At 39.3% G+C, this 20,369-nt stretch overlaps 1 protein-coding gene and 1 long non-coding RNA gene across 3 annotated transcripts in view; one reads left to right on the top strand and one right to left on the bottom strand.

Annotated features, from left to right (window-relative positions):
- Positions 1 to 725: 725 nt before the first annotated feature.
- On the bottom strand, positions 726 to 18,349 carry rexo1 (REX1, RNA exonuclease 1 homolog). Of its 2 annotated transcripts, none has more exons than XM_044362357.1 (16): positions 18,021 to 18,349; positions 13,163 to 15,036; positions 12,961 to 13,062; positions 9,781 to 9,991; positions 9,381 to 9,532; positions 8,962 to 9,099; positions 8,040 to 8,163; positions 7,600 to 7,725; positions 6,779 to 6,919; positions 6,214 to 6,327; positions 5,960 to 6,033; positions 5,571 to 5,681; positions 5,184 to 5,299; positions 4,848 to 4,986; positions 3,885 to 4,005; positions 726 to 1,956 (listed from the first exon to the last, which is right to left on the bottom strand). In XM_044362357.1, the coding sequence occupies exons 1-16, from the start codon at positions 18,199 to 18,201 to the stop codon at positions 1,868 to 1,870; spliced, it is 3,813 nt and encodes a 1,270-aa protein (XP_044218292.1). In that variant the 5' UTR covers positions 18,202 to 18,349; the 3' UTR covers positions 726 to 1,867. The 2 variants fall into 2 exon arrangements, with proteins under 2 accessions (XP_044218292.1, XP_044218293.1); XM_044362358.1 differs by having other exon boundaries at positions 9,381 to 9,529.
- An 85-nt stretch (positions 18,350 to 18,434) lies between these two features.
- The window catches only part of LOC122989478, a 39,488-nt gene continuing 37,553 nt past the window's right edge, over positions 18,435 to 20,369 (top strand). Inside the window, exons 1-2 of the long non-coding RNA XR_006405077.1 lie at positions 18,435 to 18,524; positions 18,755 to 18,819. This is a non-coding gene — a long non-coding RNA (uncharacterized LOC122989478). The remainder of the gene's footprint in view (positions 18,525 to 18,754; positions 18,820 to 20,369) is intronic.

The following is a 20,369-nucleotide window of genomic DNA, read 5'->3' as shown; positions in this document are numbered from 1 at the left end:
TTTTCTGACATTTCCTGGACAAAACGATGAACAGAGAAAATAACAGATAAATCGATGATGAAAATCATCATTAGTTCCAACCCTACAGTACATACCATGAGCAGTAAGTTCAGGATGTAGTAGCACTGAAGTGTTTCTTTGCTCTGGCTCTTGCACAGATATAATGCAGCTCTCCATCTCCCAGCATGGGGTCAGTTTCAGAGCAGCCTCCCCCTCGTGACCCCCTCTAGTCAAAGGTGATCACAGAGGAGAGAGAAAGAGAGGCACTGATCGAATTTGATAATGAAGACGACCCCTCTAAGCTGCTTTGCTCCACATGTTCAAAATCTCTGCAACACTCAATAAACACTAGGAAGCCCCCCTCCCTGTCACTGGAACATTGTGTCGCTATTGATCCCAGCTAACTGGCTCTTTTAATACCTGGGGTCTGTGGCCTGGCCTGGGGAAATGCATACTGACATGTGACGGGAGGAGCTTAATAGGCAAACACACCGAAGAAAGGATGGGCCTCTCAGTTTAGCATTTCACTCCTATTTTCTCCAATTTACACATCTGCTGAAGAAAGGAGAATTACAGCCGCTGCACCTGCTGTTAAAAAGGACATATAGCCTGGACGGACGAAACGCAAGAGGCCCGGCACTGTACTTGAAAAAAGCTGTCACACTGTCAGAAACTATTTGTGTAGGGAGGGACCGTTCGTTCAGACGAAAACGCAGTGCAACATCTTCTTTTAACGAATACCTTTTAATAGAAAAAGATAAACAACCAAAAATAAACAAATACAAAAAGAAAAAGCATATTTACAGCACTCTGGTATTTTTTTCAGTCATTGTCAACATAAAACAGCACAGGTTAGCTGATATGCACTGTTTGTTATTGATTATTCAGTCCTAATTCAACATTACTGATCCTAATTTTTGTCTTTATGGAGGAACAACATGTCATACCTGCTACAACAATGATTCCTGTGATTCTATTTCATGCAGCGCACATGACACAGAGACAGTGGTGGATATATACAGTATTTTGTCCGAACTACAAAATACAGTGATATATTCCATCAAACTATACCAAATAGGTAGCAGCAGAGACTTTACAATTCTGCCAAGGGTCTTTTTATATGATCAAGTATTATAGGATTAGTTCAGATTTTAGAGCCAACAAAATTAACTTGATGAGAGCCGCCGTACAAACAGAGCATCAGCGACGAAAAATGAGGTGCAACGTGAAAAACACAAGTGCATTTACATAGCAATGTTCAACAGACTCTAAGACGTCAATGCACTTAAGTGTAACTAAGAACAAGTAACTTGTTATTCATTAGAAGTGTATGCATTACAACACTGATGAGGTACTCAGACTTGGGCCCTATACAACAAGAGCGTTTCTATAGTGCAATTTAGGCTGAGGACACAGCCTGGCATGAATATCATACTAATCATCATTGTTCAGCGGACAATGCCCTGCCATTTTAAGTAGTTCTGCTATAGAAAGGTTTTTTTATTTATAAATGGTTTTAAGAGACCTCCGCCCTTAAAAGACACTGCTCAAATAAAGAGAAATACATTATAACTAACATTATTTAGAACTGAAATAAGAATAAAATGAAAACATTGATCATTTGGGCTCCTATTGCTTTGAAAGGGCTGACACTTCTCTTCTGGAGTACGACAGGAGGTACAGGTCTTCTCACGATATTTCTGCTGAAAACTTTCAACTGTGCTGAACCATCCCTCCCTCCCGACACTCTGACCTTCACTCTCTGACAGCAGGTGTATGCCTACTGAACCTTCTCTTCTGTGTCTCCCTGCAACCAACATGAAGGCATGAAGTGCAACTGACAAAGGTGGAGTAGAAGGGTCAGAGGTCATCTTTTGACCTTTGCATCCTCCTTGATCTTCCAAATCATCAGCTCCATGCAGGCAGACGCATCTTCACTCGAGTCATGGCCATCCACTGCAAACACATGAACAAATGACAAAAGAATTGTTTTTTTTTACCTGAATACTTCATTACTTAACTTGTAAAAACAGCAGCATGGCAGTTTCCATTTGACTACAACATTAAAAGATAAGGTTGGTGATTTTCTATATTTTTCTTACTGTCAACAAATCTTGTGCAGAGCCAAACCAACAATTGATTGATGCTACTTTCATGTGTCCATCCAAAGCCTGATATATCTTGTTCCTCTGTGCCTTAGACCTCTGTTGTTTTCCAAAAACTATTAAAAAAAACATCAATTCCTTCGCCCCGAAGACAAAGGTTACTGTAGTTTGTTTAGAAATGACTCCAAAGACTAATAACAACAATCACATTTTCACTCTCAGGAGAGTAGTTCCTTGTACGGCAGACGTTTACAGAGCTTTGCTAGCTTCTTGTTCTTCATATCACAACCTATTGACTTTGTGCTAAAGGTCTTTGAGAAATTCACAATGTAGCACAAAGTCAAGAGGTTGTGATATGTAGCATAAAATGCGAGCAAAGCCCTGTGAATGGAAGCGTGTTCCTGCGCATATGCAGTGGCGTCTGCCGTACAAAGAACTACTCTTCTGAGACTGAAAACGTGATCGCTGTTATTACTCTTAGGAATGTTTCTAAACACACTAACTAACTAATCTTTAGAGCAAAGGAACATTTTGGCTCATTGACATGTTTTTAATAGTTTTTAGACAACAACGAAGGTTTACAGCACAGAGGAATAAGATACATCAGGCTTTAAATACATACAAAATACTTTTAAGTGGGATCGATTCATCGTTGGTTTGTTGACAATAAGAGAAACATAGAAAGTTGCCAGTGAAATCCTTTAACAGTAGCACAAAGCTCAACTAACTTTCTACTAATCTGATAACAGTAAACAATATAAGTGAATTAAAGAGACAATGTTGTGTTGACGTTATTAATGGTGTTTAAAAATGATCACAACTGAGGAAGAGATGAGAAAGGATCCTTAATAAAAACGCGACACTGTTACTTTTCAAAAGCGGCTGCTGCATCTTTAAGAATCTTTTATTCTTAAACTGTTTTCATTAGTCCTAAACAGAACTTAATATTTTAGTCAGATGTTTCAACTAGTGATGAAGAATCAAGACTTTGAGGCATTTAATCGACTGCACTGAAAATCAGCTCAACGCTTGAGTTAAACACAAGGGTTTGCACAAGTGTGACATCTGCTGGTCACATGGTTGTAGTGCAGTCAAATAAAACTTAATTAATGAGACTGGATCTATTTCTATAGATATGTGATGCCACACCTGCATATTTATTTCATTTAGTTTGAAAAATATTCTCTATTTGAAGTAACTTTAATCTCCTTGGACTCATTTTATTGGACTTAATTCATTTATTTATTTTTTTATCAGGGACAACACACTTAAATGACAGTACTTTTGTTGAAGATGATGTATGTGAAACATGGTTGGTCTGGTTCTACGAGTGATGCTTCAATTAAACTGATTCGACACATAAAGACTGATGAATTAGTGGATAAATCTTTATTTGACTGTTGTGTACATTCATGGAAGTAGCTAAATGTTCTGGAGATACATGGGAGATGGTTTGTTTGTGTAACTAGTGTCATGATTTGTAAATGATTTTTATCCTAATGAATAAATAAGATAAAATAAAAACAATACATTTTTAAAAATATGGATGGTTTTCCCTTATTTGAATCCTAGAAATGTTATAATTCATGTAATTGTTTTAGCCCAAATTATGTTGCTGCGCTAACTGAAACATAAATGCAAAAATGAGTAAAAAACAACAACAACAACAATAATAATAATAATAATAATAATAATAATACACAATTAAAACAACTCTCGCAATAAAGTTTGTAACAGTAATATTACAACTGCTGCTAGTTCTGTGTGATTTTTTCTCACCGTTGTCCTGGATGATGCGTTTGAGGTGGTCGGCCATCAGGTTCTTCAAGGCACGTTTGTAGGGTAAGCCAAGGCGGTGAGGGAACACGATGGCTGTGTCTACAACTGAACTGTGAATAAGCTGGAAGAGATACAGAAAGAGAGAAACAGAGAAGGACAGACAAAGAATTACATCGAGTGTTTTACTTTTATTTCAGCCCAGTCTCATAAATAAAGACTTTGTGTTTCATCCTGTTAACAAGGCCAATACGATGTTTTCTCCAATTGTGCTGTACATGAGTGTTACAGGCATAGCAATACTATAAAAAGGCCTACACAAACATAATGTGTCTGTTAGTTTCATTCATTATTTTAATAAATGAAATATGTCCACATGGGTTACTGAGTGTCTACACAGCAGTGGGTCTCAAACTTTTTGACTGTTTTCATATGAATTAGGTAAAGCATTCTGTATATTGTTCTTTGACATAAATTAAATAAAATAAATCATTTAATGTCATTGTGAATTGCTGGTTATTGTAAGTCTACACAGGACCTTCATGTTTATCATTTGGCTAATTTGTGATATTTGTTGTGATACTGTATTTAGAATCATTTCCTTTGGAAAACAGAAGTATATATATGTTATTAGGAGGATGGAACTATCACCTGTGCTGTAGTTACACAACAATGAACTTTCTAAAGGAAGTGATGATATTTTTAAATGTTACCTGCGTCATCTGAAAGCATACTTCATACTTTAAAAAACTGTGATTTATTTGGCGAAAGCAAAAGGAAAGTAAAGGTTTTATGCATGCTGCCAGGTGATGTGATGATTCTGTACACGTCACAGCTACGAGCAGCAAAGAGAGACAGGAAGTGAATCATGGGAAGTTTGTCAGATTTTTCTCTATCATACTATAAATCAAATGAAACACATCTCCAAATTGTCACATAAAGTTTTAAAGAGTAGACTCAGGCTACCTTGAGAGCCAGGAGGTCACTTTCCAGACTGTGTCCTATGAGGATGGACTCAGCGCTGAACATACTGAGCAGCACTGCCTGAACGTCTCTCAGGGTGATGGTGGAGCTCTCCAAGTCCTCCGCCGTCACACCTGAAAATCTGTCAATCAGGTACAAGATGTGCCTCCTTTTACAACACTGTGATTGTTTCAAGGACCATTCTTAATGGTAAACAGTTGGACTTCTCACCTAAAGTAATTCAAGACAAGGCTACTACTAACAATTATTTGTTTACCAGTTAATCTACGCATAACCAATGCCACCGATTTAGTGTCTAGTTGCAGGGGACGAACTCACCGTGTGTTGTAGTCGACCACTTTGCTCTCAGGTTTGACAAACGTGTCGTAGATGACTTTCAGGTCGGAGTCAATGACCGTCACCCTCGTCAGCTCCAGGCCCTGCTTTGTGTAACACTGTTTCCAGGAAGAAAAACAGGTGAATGTGATAGTGTTTGTAAAATATAAACAACATGGCACTGGGTAAAACTGAAAAATTATTATTTATTTAGTATTTAATAGTTAATTTCATCAGTTGACATCATAATGTACTGTACTATTTAACAATTTTAAAAAAATCATGTTTTCACTGGAATTTTACAATAAGTTAACTCAAAATAAAAATAGGACTCTCAGGACAATTATTTTTAGTTTTCTGGGATGAAAATATTTTGAAAACCTGACTCACCATTTCACAGTCCAAGGCAAACACGCCTCCATTGCCGTCTGGTGGTAGAGATTTACTGAACGTTGTGACGTAGCCGTCAAATGTCTCTTTACGCCCGTCCTGAACATGTTGCTGTGGAAATGTGAAATATTTTAAGTTAGGGTTTGTTTATCCAAAAAAATAAAAAAAAACTTGATATAGGCAGAAAACTACTTCAGTAACTGTAGTTATTCTAGAAGAACTTTATTTACAGTTTTTTGTGTTTCAACTTGAATGTAAAGGAATCAAGTTTTGAAATGTCCCATTAAATGTCCACAGTAGTCCACTAAGCCGTTATGAGAACCCAGATATTTTACTTCTTAAAAAGCACAAGGGAAAATCTAAAAGCTGCAGCTTGAGACGGATGTTACCTTTGCAACTTGGCAACCAGGAGAGCCCACAGCCCCAGAGCAGCAGCTGTAGATGGTCTCCCAGCCTCCAGCGACTGACAGAGAGGACGAGAGTCGGAAAGAGATGGAAGTAAATGAAAGTTGAGAACAGGAGGGGTGCAGGTGACAGAGAGTGATTTAGATTTGGTGGTATAAATAACAAGATAAAAAAATGCACAATCAAAATATTGATTTTTATTTACCATTCACACTAAATAAATACAAAACAAACGTACCTTTATGTCTGCGCAAACGTCCCCAGTGAAAACCACATTCCTCTTTCCGCACACAGTCGCCGTTGACGTTGATTTTATACTCTGCACCACATCGGCAGCATATCTTGGTGAATGCTGGAAAACACAGATTAGTCAGTCAGCTGAAAAAAATCAGACTACATGTATGAATGTTAGTATTTGACGGCTGCAGGGCCTCTGCCGGGGCTTGTGTGTGTGTATGTCGCATGTTGTTGATTGGATGGAGGCCATAAGGGTTAGATAAGCAAAGACCTGCCCAAACCTGGTAGTTTGGAGGCTCCTTCTCTCCTCACACCACGTTGTTATGTTGCCGTTTTGATTTTCTGTTTAGTTTATTTATCTGAATTTCAGCTGGCCTGGTCAGCTGCTGAATTTGACATTTCTGATAGCTTTGTTGAGCAAAATAAACCTCTGTTAAATAAAATGCCTTTCTGTTAACCCTCATGTGTGTATTTCCCTTATTTGTTATAGTAAATAGTGTTAGAAATTAGAAATGAGTAGTTAATTATCAACAATGACACATCTCTGGGGTCATGTAGTTGCTTACGGTCTGCGATGGCCTTTTTCTCTGGGAGGTTGTACATGATGGCCTTGCCGGGGGCCTCAGGGTTCGTTCTCGGGTATCCGTGCTCCTGGAGCTGCTCGTCTGTCATCAGGTACGGCTTCAGCTTCCTGTACAGTGCGGCTCCTGCAGAGGGACAGAACAACAAGTAAAACAAATGTCGTCTTTATGTAATAATGTCATAAGAAACAGAAATAGTTGGTGGACACAGTTGTGGTGGAAGATTTTTACAGCTTTTTTTACCCAGAAAATGTTGCGGTATATGATATATGTGGTTGCATATCAGGATAAGGATTTATCAATTAATTTCCTGTTCCTGATCGACTAAATCAACAATCCTTCTAAAAACACGGGTCTTGTAAACATGCTCCCTCTGACGTGAGGTCATGAGGAGGTACAGTAGTTTGCAGTAAACAGGACCTGGAGGTAGTCACATGGCAATTTGAATAGTTTCATTTTTAGTGTAAAAGCCTCAACAAATCTCTGAGTAAACAAAAGGAGACAGGGGGTTGAAAAAGTCTACGAGTCTCTACGTGACACAAAGACTCTTTCAGTTCCTTCCCTATTTTTGTTTTCCTTCTCGTCCTTTTCATTTCATAAGAGGTGAATTCTGGATTTTTGTTACCAAGCAGCATGATAGGAAAAAACAGGAAGAAAGGCAAATGCAACAAAAACTGAAGTGTATCAAAAAAAAATTCCAATGAGAACATGATATTTTAATCATCACAATTAAGGCACCTTGTGGGAGTCATAAACAAAACAAAATAGGAGAACGAAATAAAATGAAAACCTAACAAGACCCTCACCGATGAGTTTCTCCTCCTGCTGTTTACCCATCCTGTTGACAGTGAAGCTGGTTGTTGCAGCCAAACGACCTCCCAGAACTTCCTCATGGGACTGGACCCTCCTGCTAGTGGCTGACCCTGGCTCCTCTGTAAACAACACACACACACACACACACACACACACACACAAGTTACCACCGAACCCTCAATACAACCATTTATTCTCTGCTTAAACACCATTTCATGCTCATATATGCATATCGACATAAACTGAGAGGCTTAAAATTATCATTATACATTTGACACATCTGGTATATTTGATGCTATTCTTGGATTTGTGTAGATTTTTTGTTCATGCATGTAAACAAAAGCAACATATACATACCTACGGGGTAAATACTGTACGTTATACTACACTTTTCTACTCTAGAGGACTTTATCACAGGACTGAGGTGACGTACTGGTGACAGGTGAGGGACAGGAGGTGCTCTTGCTGCGGAGCTTCTTCAGCGTGTTGACAGCTACGTTGAGGTAGATGTTCTTACTGTTGCTGCGGTCGTACACCAGTTTCTCCTCGTCGAGACCCTGAAACAAGAAGAGTCAAACTTGTGTCACGTTCAAAACCACAACTTCTTCTACTGCGCAACTTACTGAAAGTCCCTCGACATACGAGAGTGTGATAAAAGCTTTCCATTTCTTAACTTTGCATTGTTTATAAGTTATTAGTTATGTTTAAACAGCAAATAGATGCTCTTAAACCAAATCAGATAGCAGCTTAGGGTGCAGTTGCTGCTAAGAAGGTGTTAATTATATTTTTAAAAGCAAACTCAAGACCTACGTTTTTAGCCAGGATTTTAATTGAGTTTTATTTATTTTATTTATTTATCCATCTTAGCCTGTTTTACTACTATAAATATCCTTCTATTCTCTTTTTATTTTCTTGATTGTTTTCATTTTAATACCTTACTTCTCATTTCTAGCTTTACTCACTTCAATACATTTCCTCTTTTAGTATTTTATTATCTTTTTTTCACATTTCACTTTAGTATTATTGTTTTATTTTGCTATTCTGAATTTTTACATTTTTATGCTTCCTCTTGTGTTTCCTCATTGCAAATTCATGAGCGTTATGATATCATATTCTCAGTTCCTGTTTTTTTCCTCTCAGTTCCTGTTTTTATTGATTCTTCTATTTATAACATTTAAGTCATTTATTGTTTTACGCGTGGATGGGGTTGAGGGTTGAGGTGTGGTGGTGGTGGTGGTGGTGGTGGTGGTGGGGGGGGGGGGGGTTGTTTTTTATTGTGTAAAGCATTTTGTGTTACACTGTATTTGTATGAAAAGTGCCATACAAGTTAAGTCTGATTTATTGGTTACTCATACCATCTGGAAGGCGATGTCCTCTGATGGGCAAAATTTGACACATTCGTCTATGAAAGCGTTGAGGTAGCGCTGGCGGATGTTGTTGGGCACTTTGGCCCCAAACTCGATGGGGATGACAGGGCGCTTCATTGAAGTACTCTGACAAAGTCAAAACAGAGAGAGAACATTGACAGTAAGTCACATTTCACAGATTAAACAAACAGTTGTATCTAGAAAGGCGGCACCTCTGCCAGTAATCGTCAAGGTTATGCAGGGATAAGCAGAAAAAAAACAACAAACTTTCAGAAAAAGAATTAGTAATAAACATGGATAAAAGATGTCCTTACAGCCTGGAATTTTCAAAATGTGTAAAAGACAAACGGCAGCTATAAGACTGTAGTGAGTGACTAATTCGGAGAGTTATAGAAGTCAGTAGATACCTTCATGGTGGGCGTGTGAGCCACTCTCTTCTGTGTGGCGGTGGACATGGTCTTGGACAAGATACCAGCTGTGGTCTGAGCCTTGACAGATTGATGGGTCTGGCTGGGGGTTAACACTCGACTGCTGGCTGGTTTAGCATCTGCAGAGCCTACAGTAGCCAAACACACATATATATATACACATGATTTCATTCTAAAAACAGTCAAAACATTTCAATTTCTATCCATCAGAGAGAAGAGTTTGAGACCATTACATCTACTTTTTAGTAGTAGAAGTTATCATCTTCACATATTAGGAAATTATAAGAGTGAAAGCAGTAATGTTTTTTTTTTTACTTATTTAAAAATAAAAATAAAAGCCAGATCCTGCTACAATATAAAATAGTGGATGTGTTCATACTTGTTTTGGAGGATGACATCAGTGGGTTGGGACGGTGCGCTATTCTCTTCCTCTCTCCAGAAGAACTGGGACTGGAGATCTGTGAGGCAGCTTTGACTGAAGCAGAGAGCTGAGCAGCTTGCTGCTGCGCCATCTGCATACGCTGGTAACAAACCTCCTGGGCCGAGGGCCTCTTGTACGGTCGCACCACAGACTTAGAGGGTGCATCAGTCTGACAAAAGAGGAATACATTTTATTAAAAAATAATGTGTCATTCTTGGATGGCCCGCACAAATTATTACAGCCAGGATGTGATTTGCCAGGGGTGTGGTGGGGTGTGGTGGGAATCTCCCCCCCCTCTGGTCTATATATTGCTGCCTCTGCTGAGTTAATTTTATCCCCGGTGGGGACATTTATCCCCCTCATAGTGATTTATGGTGCTTCACTGATAGACCATATAAAATATCTAAATAAAAATATTCTATTTAAAAAAATCTAAGTAAAGCGCAGCAACATGAGAACAGTTATTATTGCAAACAACATTAAAATCAGAAATAGACTTTCACTGTCAGCACTCGCGCCCAACAGTAGAAATGACATCACATCTAGACTACGTGATGACTCAGAAAATAGACCAGGGGGTTGCCTCCTTCCCTGCCCGGAGATTTACAGAGATGTGGGTAAAAGAGGGGCGACACACCACGGATGACCCCTCCACAGGAAAGCGTAAATAGAAGATAGAAGTCTGTCATCAAGGCATCATCAGAGCTGAATTAAACAGTGACTAAGAAGAATGACATTAAGTGTATTGGCACGTCTGGCTGAGTGGCGCTATCCACAGTACTGAAAGGAGCGTTGGAGGATCTGATTCTGGCATGTTAAATTAGCATTTAAGCTTTCGTTTTGTCGTATACGATCACGTCTCCTATGTGTCCGCATGAGGAAAGGACAAGGCATGAACTTGACATCACATCCCTGAGAGTGAAAATATCGCCCTACTTGATGAATTATTTATTATTTTTTTTTTTTTAATGGATTAAAATATTCCTGCAAATGCAGTGGTCAAGTTCAAGTTTCATAATTGTTTTATTAAAGTTCTTAATTACTTTATAAATGTTATTGGAACAGCTGCAAGAAATAGCTTAACAGGCTTCATATTCTATACACACCCACTGTGGTTCTCATTTTTTTTCATGAATAAAAATGTTTCAAAAACATCCTCTCTGATTTTTTTCACAAATCGCACCCTGATTAACTCTATGATGGTTTTGATGGACACATACAAAAATAGCAGCTTAAGTACACAACTCTTACCTCCCTGTGGCTTCTTTAATAATGTGAATAGATTATAAGTAAAACTGAAAATCAGGACAGAATTCTGTATATTTGCTCTTTTACAGTGTGTATTATGGCTGCAACTAGTGATTACTTTCTCAATTGTCTATAAAACACTAGAGAACAGTGAAAAATACACATCATAACGTCATAGATCCAAGGTAAACTTTTCAAATGTCTTATTTTGTCGGATCAACAGCCTGAAACATGAAGAGCAATGCTCATCATGTTCACATCACATATTGTAATGTGTATGTTTCATTTACTGTTAATACAGATTCTGTATTTCTATGCCTCTTGTTATGATATTTTTTAGTTTAATTGGTTGCTGTACATTCATAATAGACATAAAACAGGCTCATATTTTCAACATTGATCAATGCTTCAACAGTTCAGTTCTGATCACTTAAGAAACACCAAATACTGATATTCAAACTGTATCATAAATTGTGTGATTATATGAAATACCCTACAGACTGGGCCTTTAATGAAGCTGCCATAGACAGCGTATTTCAGAGAGGGTGCATTGTCAAAGGCGCCCTGATAAAGTGATGGCCTATTGATCAGACAATCACATCTCTGACTGTCTGCTTAGCCCATGAACTCCGTGAAAACACTGACAGCTGGTTGCTTACTGTCAAATCGGATGATGCATTTACACAATCTACAGTGATTGGAAAACCCCAGCTCCTTGTTTACTTTCAATATTTTTTATTATGCTTTTACTGTTTGTTTCCTTATTGGCTTTGATACCTGTGTGAGCTTTCAGTAAAACTACCTGCACTTCCTGCTCTGAACACCAGCAGATTCTGTTGTGTCGTAATCTGAGGGGTTTTCCGTCGCTGCCTTTAACTCTCGTGTACGTGCTTGCAGAGACAGGCTGTACGTTTCCAGTACAGAGCTGAGAACAACTACTTCCATTTATGTTCCTGTCAAATTCTCCTGATAGCTTAAAATATAGAAGTATTGCACATTTACTTTTTCAGAATATCCAGGAAAACGAAGAAATATTTGATGTGAATAATTTCCTTCAGGATTATGATGCATTATACATTTAAATGTAGAATTTAGGTTCCCTAAAAAAATGTTTTTTTTTTAAACAACATGCACTTTTGTTATTCTGAGTATGTCAAATATGCTATCTCTTTACAGAACAGAAGCACAACTAACCAGTGAAATCTAAATAACACATGAGAAAATTGATGAAGTGCAACAAGAGATGTTTACTCCAAGTAACTTTTTCTCAGGTTTGACTTAAGTCAATCATGTCATCAGCTTATCTGACCATCAACCTTTCATCATATGGGTCAACAACTTGAATTAAATAGTTAATAGAGAACAGACTCAACTATTTAGTGAACTCTTTAAAACCCCTTGTCCTATTAAGAAGAATGGGAAACAAACAAACTTTGCTGAACATGCATAACTTGGATTGCCACGCAACAACATCACGTAAGGAGAAGTTACAACCAACAGTGATGACTCATTTTACTTGTAAGGACCAGAGCTATTGATATGTTGTTTGACAGCGAGATAGGCTAATCGGTACATGTACAAGCCTCATTTAAACATTGGGCAGAGCTCTGTTCTGCTGAGACTGATGGGGTTGAAGTGATGATGACAAAACCGCTTGTCGCCCAAAAGGACTGTACGCCACTGTGAGCAGATTTTATAATGTCCTCCTCTGATAAAGTCGGATTTTAATAATGAATGATTTGTAAGCAAGCGTGATATATTAAAGATGTTCTGAATTTCTGCATCCTGTAAAAGTTTTATAGGTGTTTCATCCCTGACTGGCTGACCTCAATTTGCCTTGTGATACCATGAGGGAAGAGAAGCAGAAAGAAGTCAAGGTGACAAACTTACATTTCCTTTGGCAACAAAATGGGAGACTCTCTTCTTCTGACCGGGGAAGAGAGTGGTTAAAGTGCTCTCTGTGCCTTTCTCCTCATCTGAATCCCTAGAGGGCTGAGAGGGCACAACATGACATCATTTATTCAATCGTATTGACTGGCTATGAGGTAAATAGAAAAAGGCGACAGCATGGCGAGACGGGTAACAGCAATACCTGCTTAGCTTGCCTTCCCTTGTCTTCCCTCTTCACATCCTTAGATTCGTTGAAGATCCGCAAACACTCCTCCATGGGATCGGAGTCGAAGTCCAGATCATCCTGGAAACTGGAGAAGTCCATTCCGACCCCGTCGACCTCGTCCTTATCTGCTCTGCCGCCCTCCACGCCGTGGTCACCCTCGTCCTCGGAGGAAGACGGAGTCAGCTCTGACGCTTTCCTCTTGTTCAGTCGACCCCTCTTTAAAGCGTCGGCGGATTTCCTCACCAGCACTTCCTCTGCCTCTTCGTCGTCGTCGTCCACCTCCATCGGTTCGGCCTCCTCTGGACTCTCATCTCCGAACAGATCAGCGTGGCTCAGACTCAGAGTTCTCCGTTTTTGTTCGGGTTTTTTCCCGTTTGATGAGCTGATGCTTTGCTTCAGCTTTTCTTTACTGTTTGCGGAACTCCCTTTACTGTTACTGCTCCCGCTACTAGAACTGCTTTTAAGTTTCTTCACATCTTTTTCTCTTTTATTACTATCAAGTTTACCATTTTTGTGTTGCCGATCTTTATATTTGCTGTGTTCCTTTTCCTTGTCTAAGATCTTGGGTTTCTTGCTTTCCTTTGCACTATTTTCTGTATCCTTATCTCGTTTGCTGGAGTCAGTTTTTACCTTTTCCACAGCTTTGATCTTATCCTCACTTCTCTTGTCTTCTCTGTGAACTTTATCACTTGTCTTAACCTTAACCGTGCTTTTCCTATCATCTCTCTTTCCATGACTCTTGTTCTCCTTCTTTGCAGAGTCCTGGCTTGAGTTTTTTAATGACCCTTTATCCTTACTGCTGCTGCTGCTGCTACTCTTACTATTTGATGTTTTGTTAAGTTCCTTTTCAAGTTTATGCACTTTCTCAGATTTGCCACTTTTCTCCTGACTAGTTCGACTAGCCACCTTCTTTTTCTCCATGTTGTTCTTTAGTTGAATATCTTCCTGGATGTCTGAGTCCTGTGCCAAATCGTCTTTATTCCTCTGTGTCAGTGCATTTAGCATACTTTTAGTTCTTTCTTTTCTGTCCTTCCCCGCAGCATCTCCAGCTGACCCACTGTTGTTTTTTCTCTGCTGGAGATTGCTAAGCGAGGTGGGTCGATACTCTGTTCCAGAGCTCTCCCCGTCAGAGTCAGAGAAAGTGTACTTTTTTGTGTCCACACTCTGCTGCTGTGGTTTTTTCACAGCTATGACATACTCCTCATCTGACAAATCAGACACTGGTAGTCTGTGCGCTTTGCTCCCCTCCCCCTTAACAGCATGTGCACTCTCACTCCTCTTGCTCTTCCCTGCGATTCCCGCTGAATAGTTGGAGAGCGGGTCATACTCCATGTCTGTAGATGGTTTGGAATTGTCCACGGTGTATTTACACTTAGAGGAGGATGTGCTGTTTGAGTACTTTGGGCTGGGGGGAGGAGAGGGAAGTTGGTGTGTGTGTGTCCGAGATGGAGGCTTTTTCAATGAAGTGGGAACATACTCCATTGAGTTACTATTGCTCCCCTGGTTGTCTGAATCCAAGGTGTACTTACTGCAGCCAGGGGTGGGATTATACCCTCCTGATGTCATCTGATAACTCCCAGGATCATAGGCCGAATGTGAGGATGCTGCTGCTGCTGCTTGACCTTTGCCAGCATCAGATGAAGACAAACCGGTGCTCCCGCTGGGTTCATACGGTTCGTCCCCGATCCGAGAGAGCTTCCTCTTCTCCCTCTCCACCTCACTGCGGACCTCCTCGATGGCCTTGTTGACCAGCTCCAGAGCACCGCTGAGGTCTCCCGAGGCAGCCGGCTTCCCATTCTGCTGCTCTTGAGGCCTTACAACTTCTGGGTTGAATGGGTCATAACCTTGTTCTGCAGGGATGCGAGACAAGCAGCCTTAATACATTTGACCAAAACAACTTTAACTCAAACTCAGCTACTCGCTTTCAACTAGGGATGCACCAATCAAATCCTCTGGCCTCTGATACTGACCTTATTCAGTGGAACATGTATCAGCCATAATGTGGCTGATGCACACTAATTCATCAATGTAATTATAAAATTTACTTTCTGCTAGTTAGATTCATTCAGTGATGACAAACCACTGACAAAAATTTTGTGCCACAGCAATTCCTGGAGCGGAATACTGTCGAGGTCTTAGTAAAATTGACAGTGGATGAATCAGCAACCATTCTGATAAATCAATTAATCATTCAAGTCATTTGTAAGCAAAAATGCCAAAGATCAAATGTTTCCAACTTCTCAAATGTGTGTCTTTGTTGCTTTTCCTTGTCTTACATCATAGTAAATTGATCCTGTTTGGGTTTTAGAGAGCTGATCCCACAAAATAAAACATTAGAGGATATGAACTTTGATCTATGAAATTGTGATGTGCATCTTTAACGGTTCTCTGTTGTTTTATAAACTAAACGACTAATCAATTAATCAAGAAAATGATAGTCAGAAAAATCCCGTCCCGTTTGGGACGTTTGGGGAAAAGAGTGAAATGGTACTGGATCCGATTCTGGACTCAATATTGGTAACACTTTTATCCAAATCACTTCACAATTTTGCCTCTCATTCACTCATTCACCCATTCACACACACACCAAAGGCAGCGAGCTACCATGATGCTGGCCAAACCATAAGGAACAATTCGGGGCTCAGTTTCTTGCTCAAGGACACTTCGACATGTGGAGCCTAACACTGATCCTGCACAGGAGGGATCAGGCAGCCAACATTGCAATTAGTAGAAGGCCCATTTTACCTCCTGATACCCGAAACAGAATCCCTACTTACAACCACATCTCATCGTTTTCCTCAGATGGACAGACTTTGCTCAGCTGTCGTGGAGATATAGCTCAGTTTTGCAGTATCAGAAAATGCACTGAGCTATCTCCATGACAACTCAAAAAAGTTAATCTGCTGAGGAGCACTGTTAAATGTGGTTAAAAACTGCGGAAAAAGCAAACTACTTTTTCCAAGGTCAAGAATGAGCTTTTATACCAAATTCTACTAAAGCATCATTAAACTGAGAACAATATATGTGACTGTAACAAGCTCAGGTGATCTAGTTTTACATGGATGATTCTCTTGAGAAGTGAACATGATAGGATGCTATGTACTTGTGACAATTTTATTTATATTTCAATTACAACCTCTTTGTCTTCTCACTTTAACATTTACGTTTCAAAACACTTTATAGTTGAACTAATGGAGATGCAGCTTTCGGTTTCTATGCTTCACATATCAGGTACAAACTCCCAGAAAACTTGAGATCTGCTGCAACTCTCAGTTCTTTTCAATCAAGGCTGAAGACTTTTCTGTTTGCTGTTGCCTTTCATTAAACCAAATTGGAGATTTTTGACTAATATCTTGCACTGCAACTTTTATTCTCCTGTTTTATCTTGTCTTATTCTAATTTAGCTCATTTTTATTTTCTATTTGAATCTTATTCAAATCTAGTTTAGTTTGACTCTAATTTAAATTGTATTCAAATGTCTTTTTATACTGTCTTGTGTTTCCTTTACATTTTGTCTCGAATACATTTAATTGCCAAGAGGGGGAGACATTGAAAGAAAGATATGCCAAAGGGAGCTTTAGTGGACTGACACTTAAGATACACTTCAGCCTGCAGGCCTCAACAAGGATTTTGATATGTGTGTTATGCTGTAAAATGTTTCTTTTCTTCATTTCTAGTGTAGAATTTGGGGTCTATGGTTCATGATGGCCCTCCATAGCTCTTTATTCTCTTATAGTTCTCTGTTTTCTTATAGATCTGGGGATCTGTGATTTATGATGGCTTACTCCCTCTCAAAACCCCATTTACTATGTGATGAAATATTATATATGTATGGTACAACTACAAAGGTGCTTCCTGAGTGTATATGTTTTTTCTGTAATGCCCATATTCACTGTGTCCGACCCCTTTTTTGTATTCCACAACAAGTCCATTTGTATGCCTCACAGTACTCCATCCAGTGCTAAAAACTACAATTCCCAAGAGGTGGAGCTTCTACCACCACGGTGTGCATTAGAATGTGTTTGGTTATTTTTTACTTGTCTGTCCATTATTGACTCATGTATGCTCTGATGAAGGTCTGATAGACCAGTGTTTTTCAATCCTGGTCCCGAGGCAACCCTGCCTTGCATGTTTTAGATATTTCCCTGCTCCAACACACCTGATTCAAATTTATGGGTCGCTATCAGGGTTCTGCAGAGCTTGATGACGAGCGGATCATTTGAATCAGGTGTGCTGGAAGAGGGAAACATCTAAAACATTAAGGGAAGGGTTGGCCCAGGACCGAAAAACACTGTGATAGATGGAAAGTTCAAAATAAAATGAAACACTGCATAGATCATTGATGCTTCCAGCACCTTGATGCCTTTATGTTTTATGTAAAGCACTCTGAATTGCCTTGTTGTTGAAAGGTACTATACAAATAAACCTGGCTTGTTTATGTTAGTGTCGCGTGAGTACTTGGTACCATTTTTATGCGTCATTTTGTTAATAGACATTCGTAATGTCTAGTTGTTTAAAGTTACTTATCTATCATATGCATCTGTTATTGTTGTGTTCCTGCTGTGACGCTTCAATTTCCGTGGGGAAATTTGCGTGGGGTAAACACAGGTTATCTTATACTTCCTTGATATATTAATAAAGTGCATGAATTGTGGTTGCTTGCACAGTGCAGCTGACATAAACAGAAAACCGTTTCACACTGTTTTGGTTTCATTTGCCCTTTTTCGACACATTTTTATCGCTTTAGTCCAGTCCACACACGTCCCTTGCGAGGTAAGATCACATTAAGGTATTCAGCAAAGCCTGAGTTAGTGAAAATACTAGCTATAATCACCTTTCTGTGCCGAGTGAAGCTTTTTAACATCGGCTGCTGCTCCGTAGGAGAGCCGCCTCTGCTGGCTGTGCCTGAAGTGACAGTACGGTCTGTTACACCCATTTCTGCTGCCTTTGCTCTCGCTGTATTCCGTGTAAAACGGACAGTCAATCCCTCGGAAGAAGCCGGTGGATCTCAGCATTATTTCCAGATGTTGCTCTCATGCCCGCATGAACCCGCTTGGCCCTCTTTTTCCGCGTCGTTTTCGTTGTACAGCAAAAGCTTGAAGGGAGCGACGGAACAATAATAACGTCCCTACGGCGCCATGTTGGATTGGTCGGGGAAATGAAGTCTCGCGTTAATTCACACGTGTCGCGCTCGGCTACGTCACGGAGGATGGATAGTAAATGGCTAACGGTCGCTAGCGGTCCCCAGCTAACAGTCCAGTTTGAGCTAAAATGTAAAACGTAACGCAGTAGCGTTATGCTCTTAAAACTCACACTGGTAAAGAAAATACTCTACCAGGTTGGTTACAAACAAAAATATACTCTTCATATTAAACAGCCAAAAATTCATGGAGAATTAATTATGTTTCTCTTCTTTCAGCTTGAATATAATTTCATGGCTGGCCTTCAGCTAAGCTAATAGACACACCTGGGTGTGCTACTAAAATATATGTTTAGATAAACAATGTTTTATCTGTGCAATTAGCTAAATTAAAATGACACAAGTGTTAAAGTATTTTTATTTTACAGGAACAAAGAGGAGAGCAGTCTGGTCTTGAAGTCTTCAGGGTCAAACACATCAAGAATAAAAGCAAGTATGGTTCAAGAAGTGCAGGAAATGTGCACATGAAAAACCATATTTGTATAGCACTTATATATTTAAAAAGAAAAAAAAAAAAGTGCTATACCTATATTAACCCAAAGAGACTGATGTAAAATTACCACCCCCCCGCAAAAAAAAAAAAAAAAAAAAAAAAAAAACACCCTGAACATTAAAGATAAAACAACGGCAGCACATAAGGAGTGATTCACATAAAAGCCCATCCAAGTGTGTTTAGAGGGGGATTTAAAAGATTAAACTGATTTAGCTAGGGCAACTTCCCCAGAACATGGAGAAAGTGCAGTCACCTTTAAAAAGGGACGATGCACCCTTTTAACAGCAGACATTTTGACTTATCAAAAGCAGGAAAAGCACAGGTGGAATTAACACTGATGATGGCTGCATTACACTCGCATTCCCTCACTGACGTAGCTTACTGGGACAATGATACACCATTTACACCTGAGCTTTTCCTGCTTTGACAAGTCAAAATGTTTGCCATGAAAAGGGTCTATTTGGTGGTAAAATGAACAGATTACTTATGAGTTACAGTAGCCTAGTCACACATGAAACTGGCAGTGACCAAACAATTGTTTTCTGGCTAGATTAAAACAAAAATACTTAAAAATGAGACTTTTATACATTTACTCAAGTTCATGCAAGTTAAATCTTTGTCTTCAGCAGACAGAAAATAGCATGTAGAGCTAGAAAACCATACCACTCATCCCTGTAGTTCACATTAAATTCAGGGAAGAATGCACTGACTCCCAATACATCAAGTAATACATCTAAAATAACTAGATCTGTACCAAATGACTAAATCAGCACAATGACACAATGTCTTTGTTCCTATCAAAAATATCCTCAGAGTTAAAAGGGCTTTACAAATACTTTCTGAAATGCTCCCCCCATACCTACCTCCAGCTGGCTCTCAAACTTCTAACAGGTGTCCAGGCTTTTTGTGCACTTCACACAGTCAGGTGATCCAGTCCCAATCATCAATCTCAGGTGTTTCTGAGCAGGTAATCAGTGATGTAGTAATTGGCACTTCAGATGTATCTTTTTCATCTCCACATGCTTTGTTTTAATTGCAGGATTCTTTTTAAACAAAGAAAGAGTACAGCTGTTATGCCAAATATTCCCAATGTCCTGACTTCTAGATTCTTTATCCAACAGTTAAATTGTTTAACAACATGAAATGTCATATGTTTTTGGACTCAACTCTACCTCCATGAGCCTCTGAAGGGTAAAGTTATTTATTTGCAACTTTGCTTTTTCTTTTTACGCTGCTATTAATGAGTTTTAGGGCTGCAACTGACGATTATTGTCTATCGATTAATCAGTCAATTATTTTCTCGATTAATCGATCAGTTGTTTGTTCTATAAAATGTTAGAAAATAGTGAAAAATGAGGATCGCTGTTTCCCAAAGCCCAAGATGACGTCCTCAGACGTCTTCTTTTGTCCCGACCAACAGTCCACAACTCAAAGATATTCAGTTTACTATCATAGAAACCAGAAAATATTCACATTTAAGAAGCTGGAAC

This window comes from Thunnus albacares, chromosome 9 (genome assembly GCF_914725855.1).
Source record: "Thunnus albacares chromosome 9, fThuAlb1.1, whole genome shotgun sequence".
Classification (NCBI taxonomy): Eukaryota; Metazoa; Chordata; class Actinopteri; order Scombriformes; family Scombridae; genus Thunnus; species Thunnus albacares.
Note: the sequence above shows the minus strand (reverse complement) of the source record. Positions and strands in the feature narration are given on the sequence as shown.

What these genes read in the sequence shown, in the direction of transcription:
- rexo1 (XM_044362357.1), bottom strand. Translation starts at nt 18,201, where the DNA reads ATGCTGAGATCCACCGGCTTCTTCCGAGGGATTGACTGTCCGTTTTAC. An exon ending in AGGGAAGGCAAGCTAAGCAG is followed by an intron (nt 13,063 to 13,162) that starts GTATTGCTGTTA and finishes GTGCCCTCTCAG; the next exon opens with CCCTCTAGGGATTCAGATGA. An exon ending in GCAGGAGGAGAAACTCATCG is followed by an intron (nt 6,920 to 7,599) that starts GTGAGGGTCTTG and finishes GTCCCTCTGCAG; the next exon opens with GAGCCGCACTGTACAGGAAG.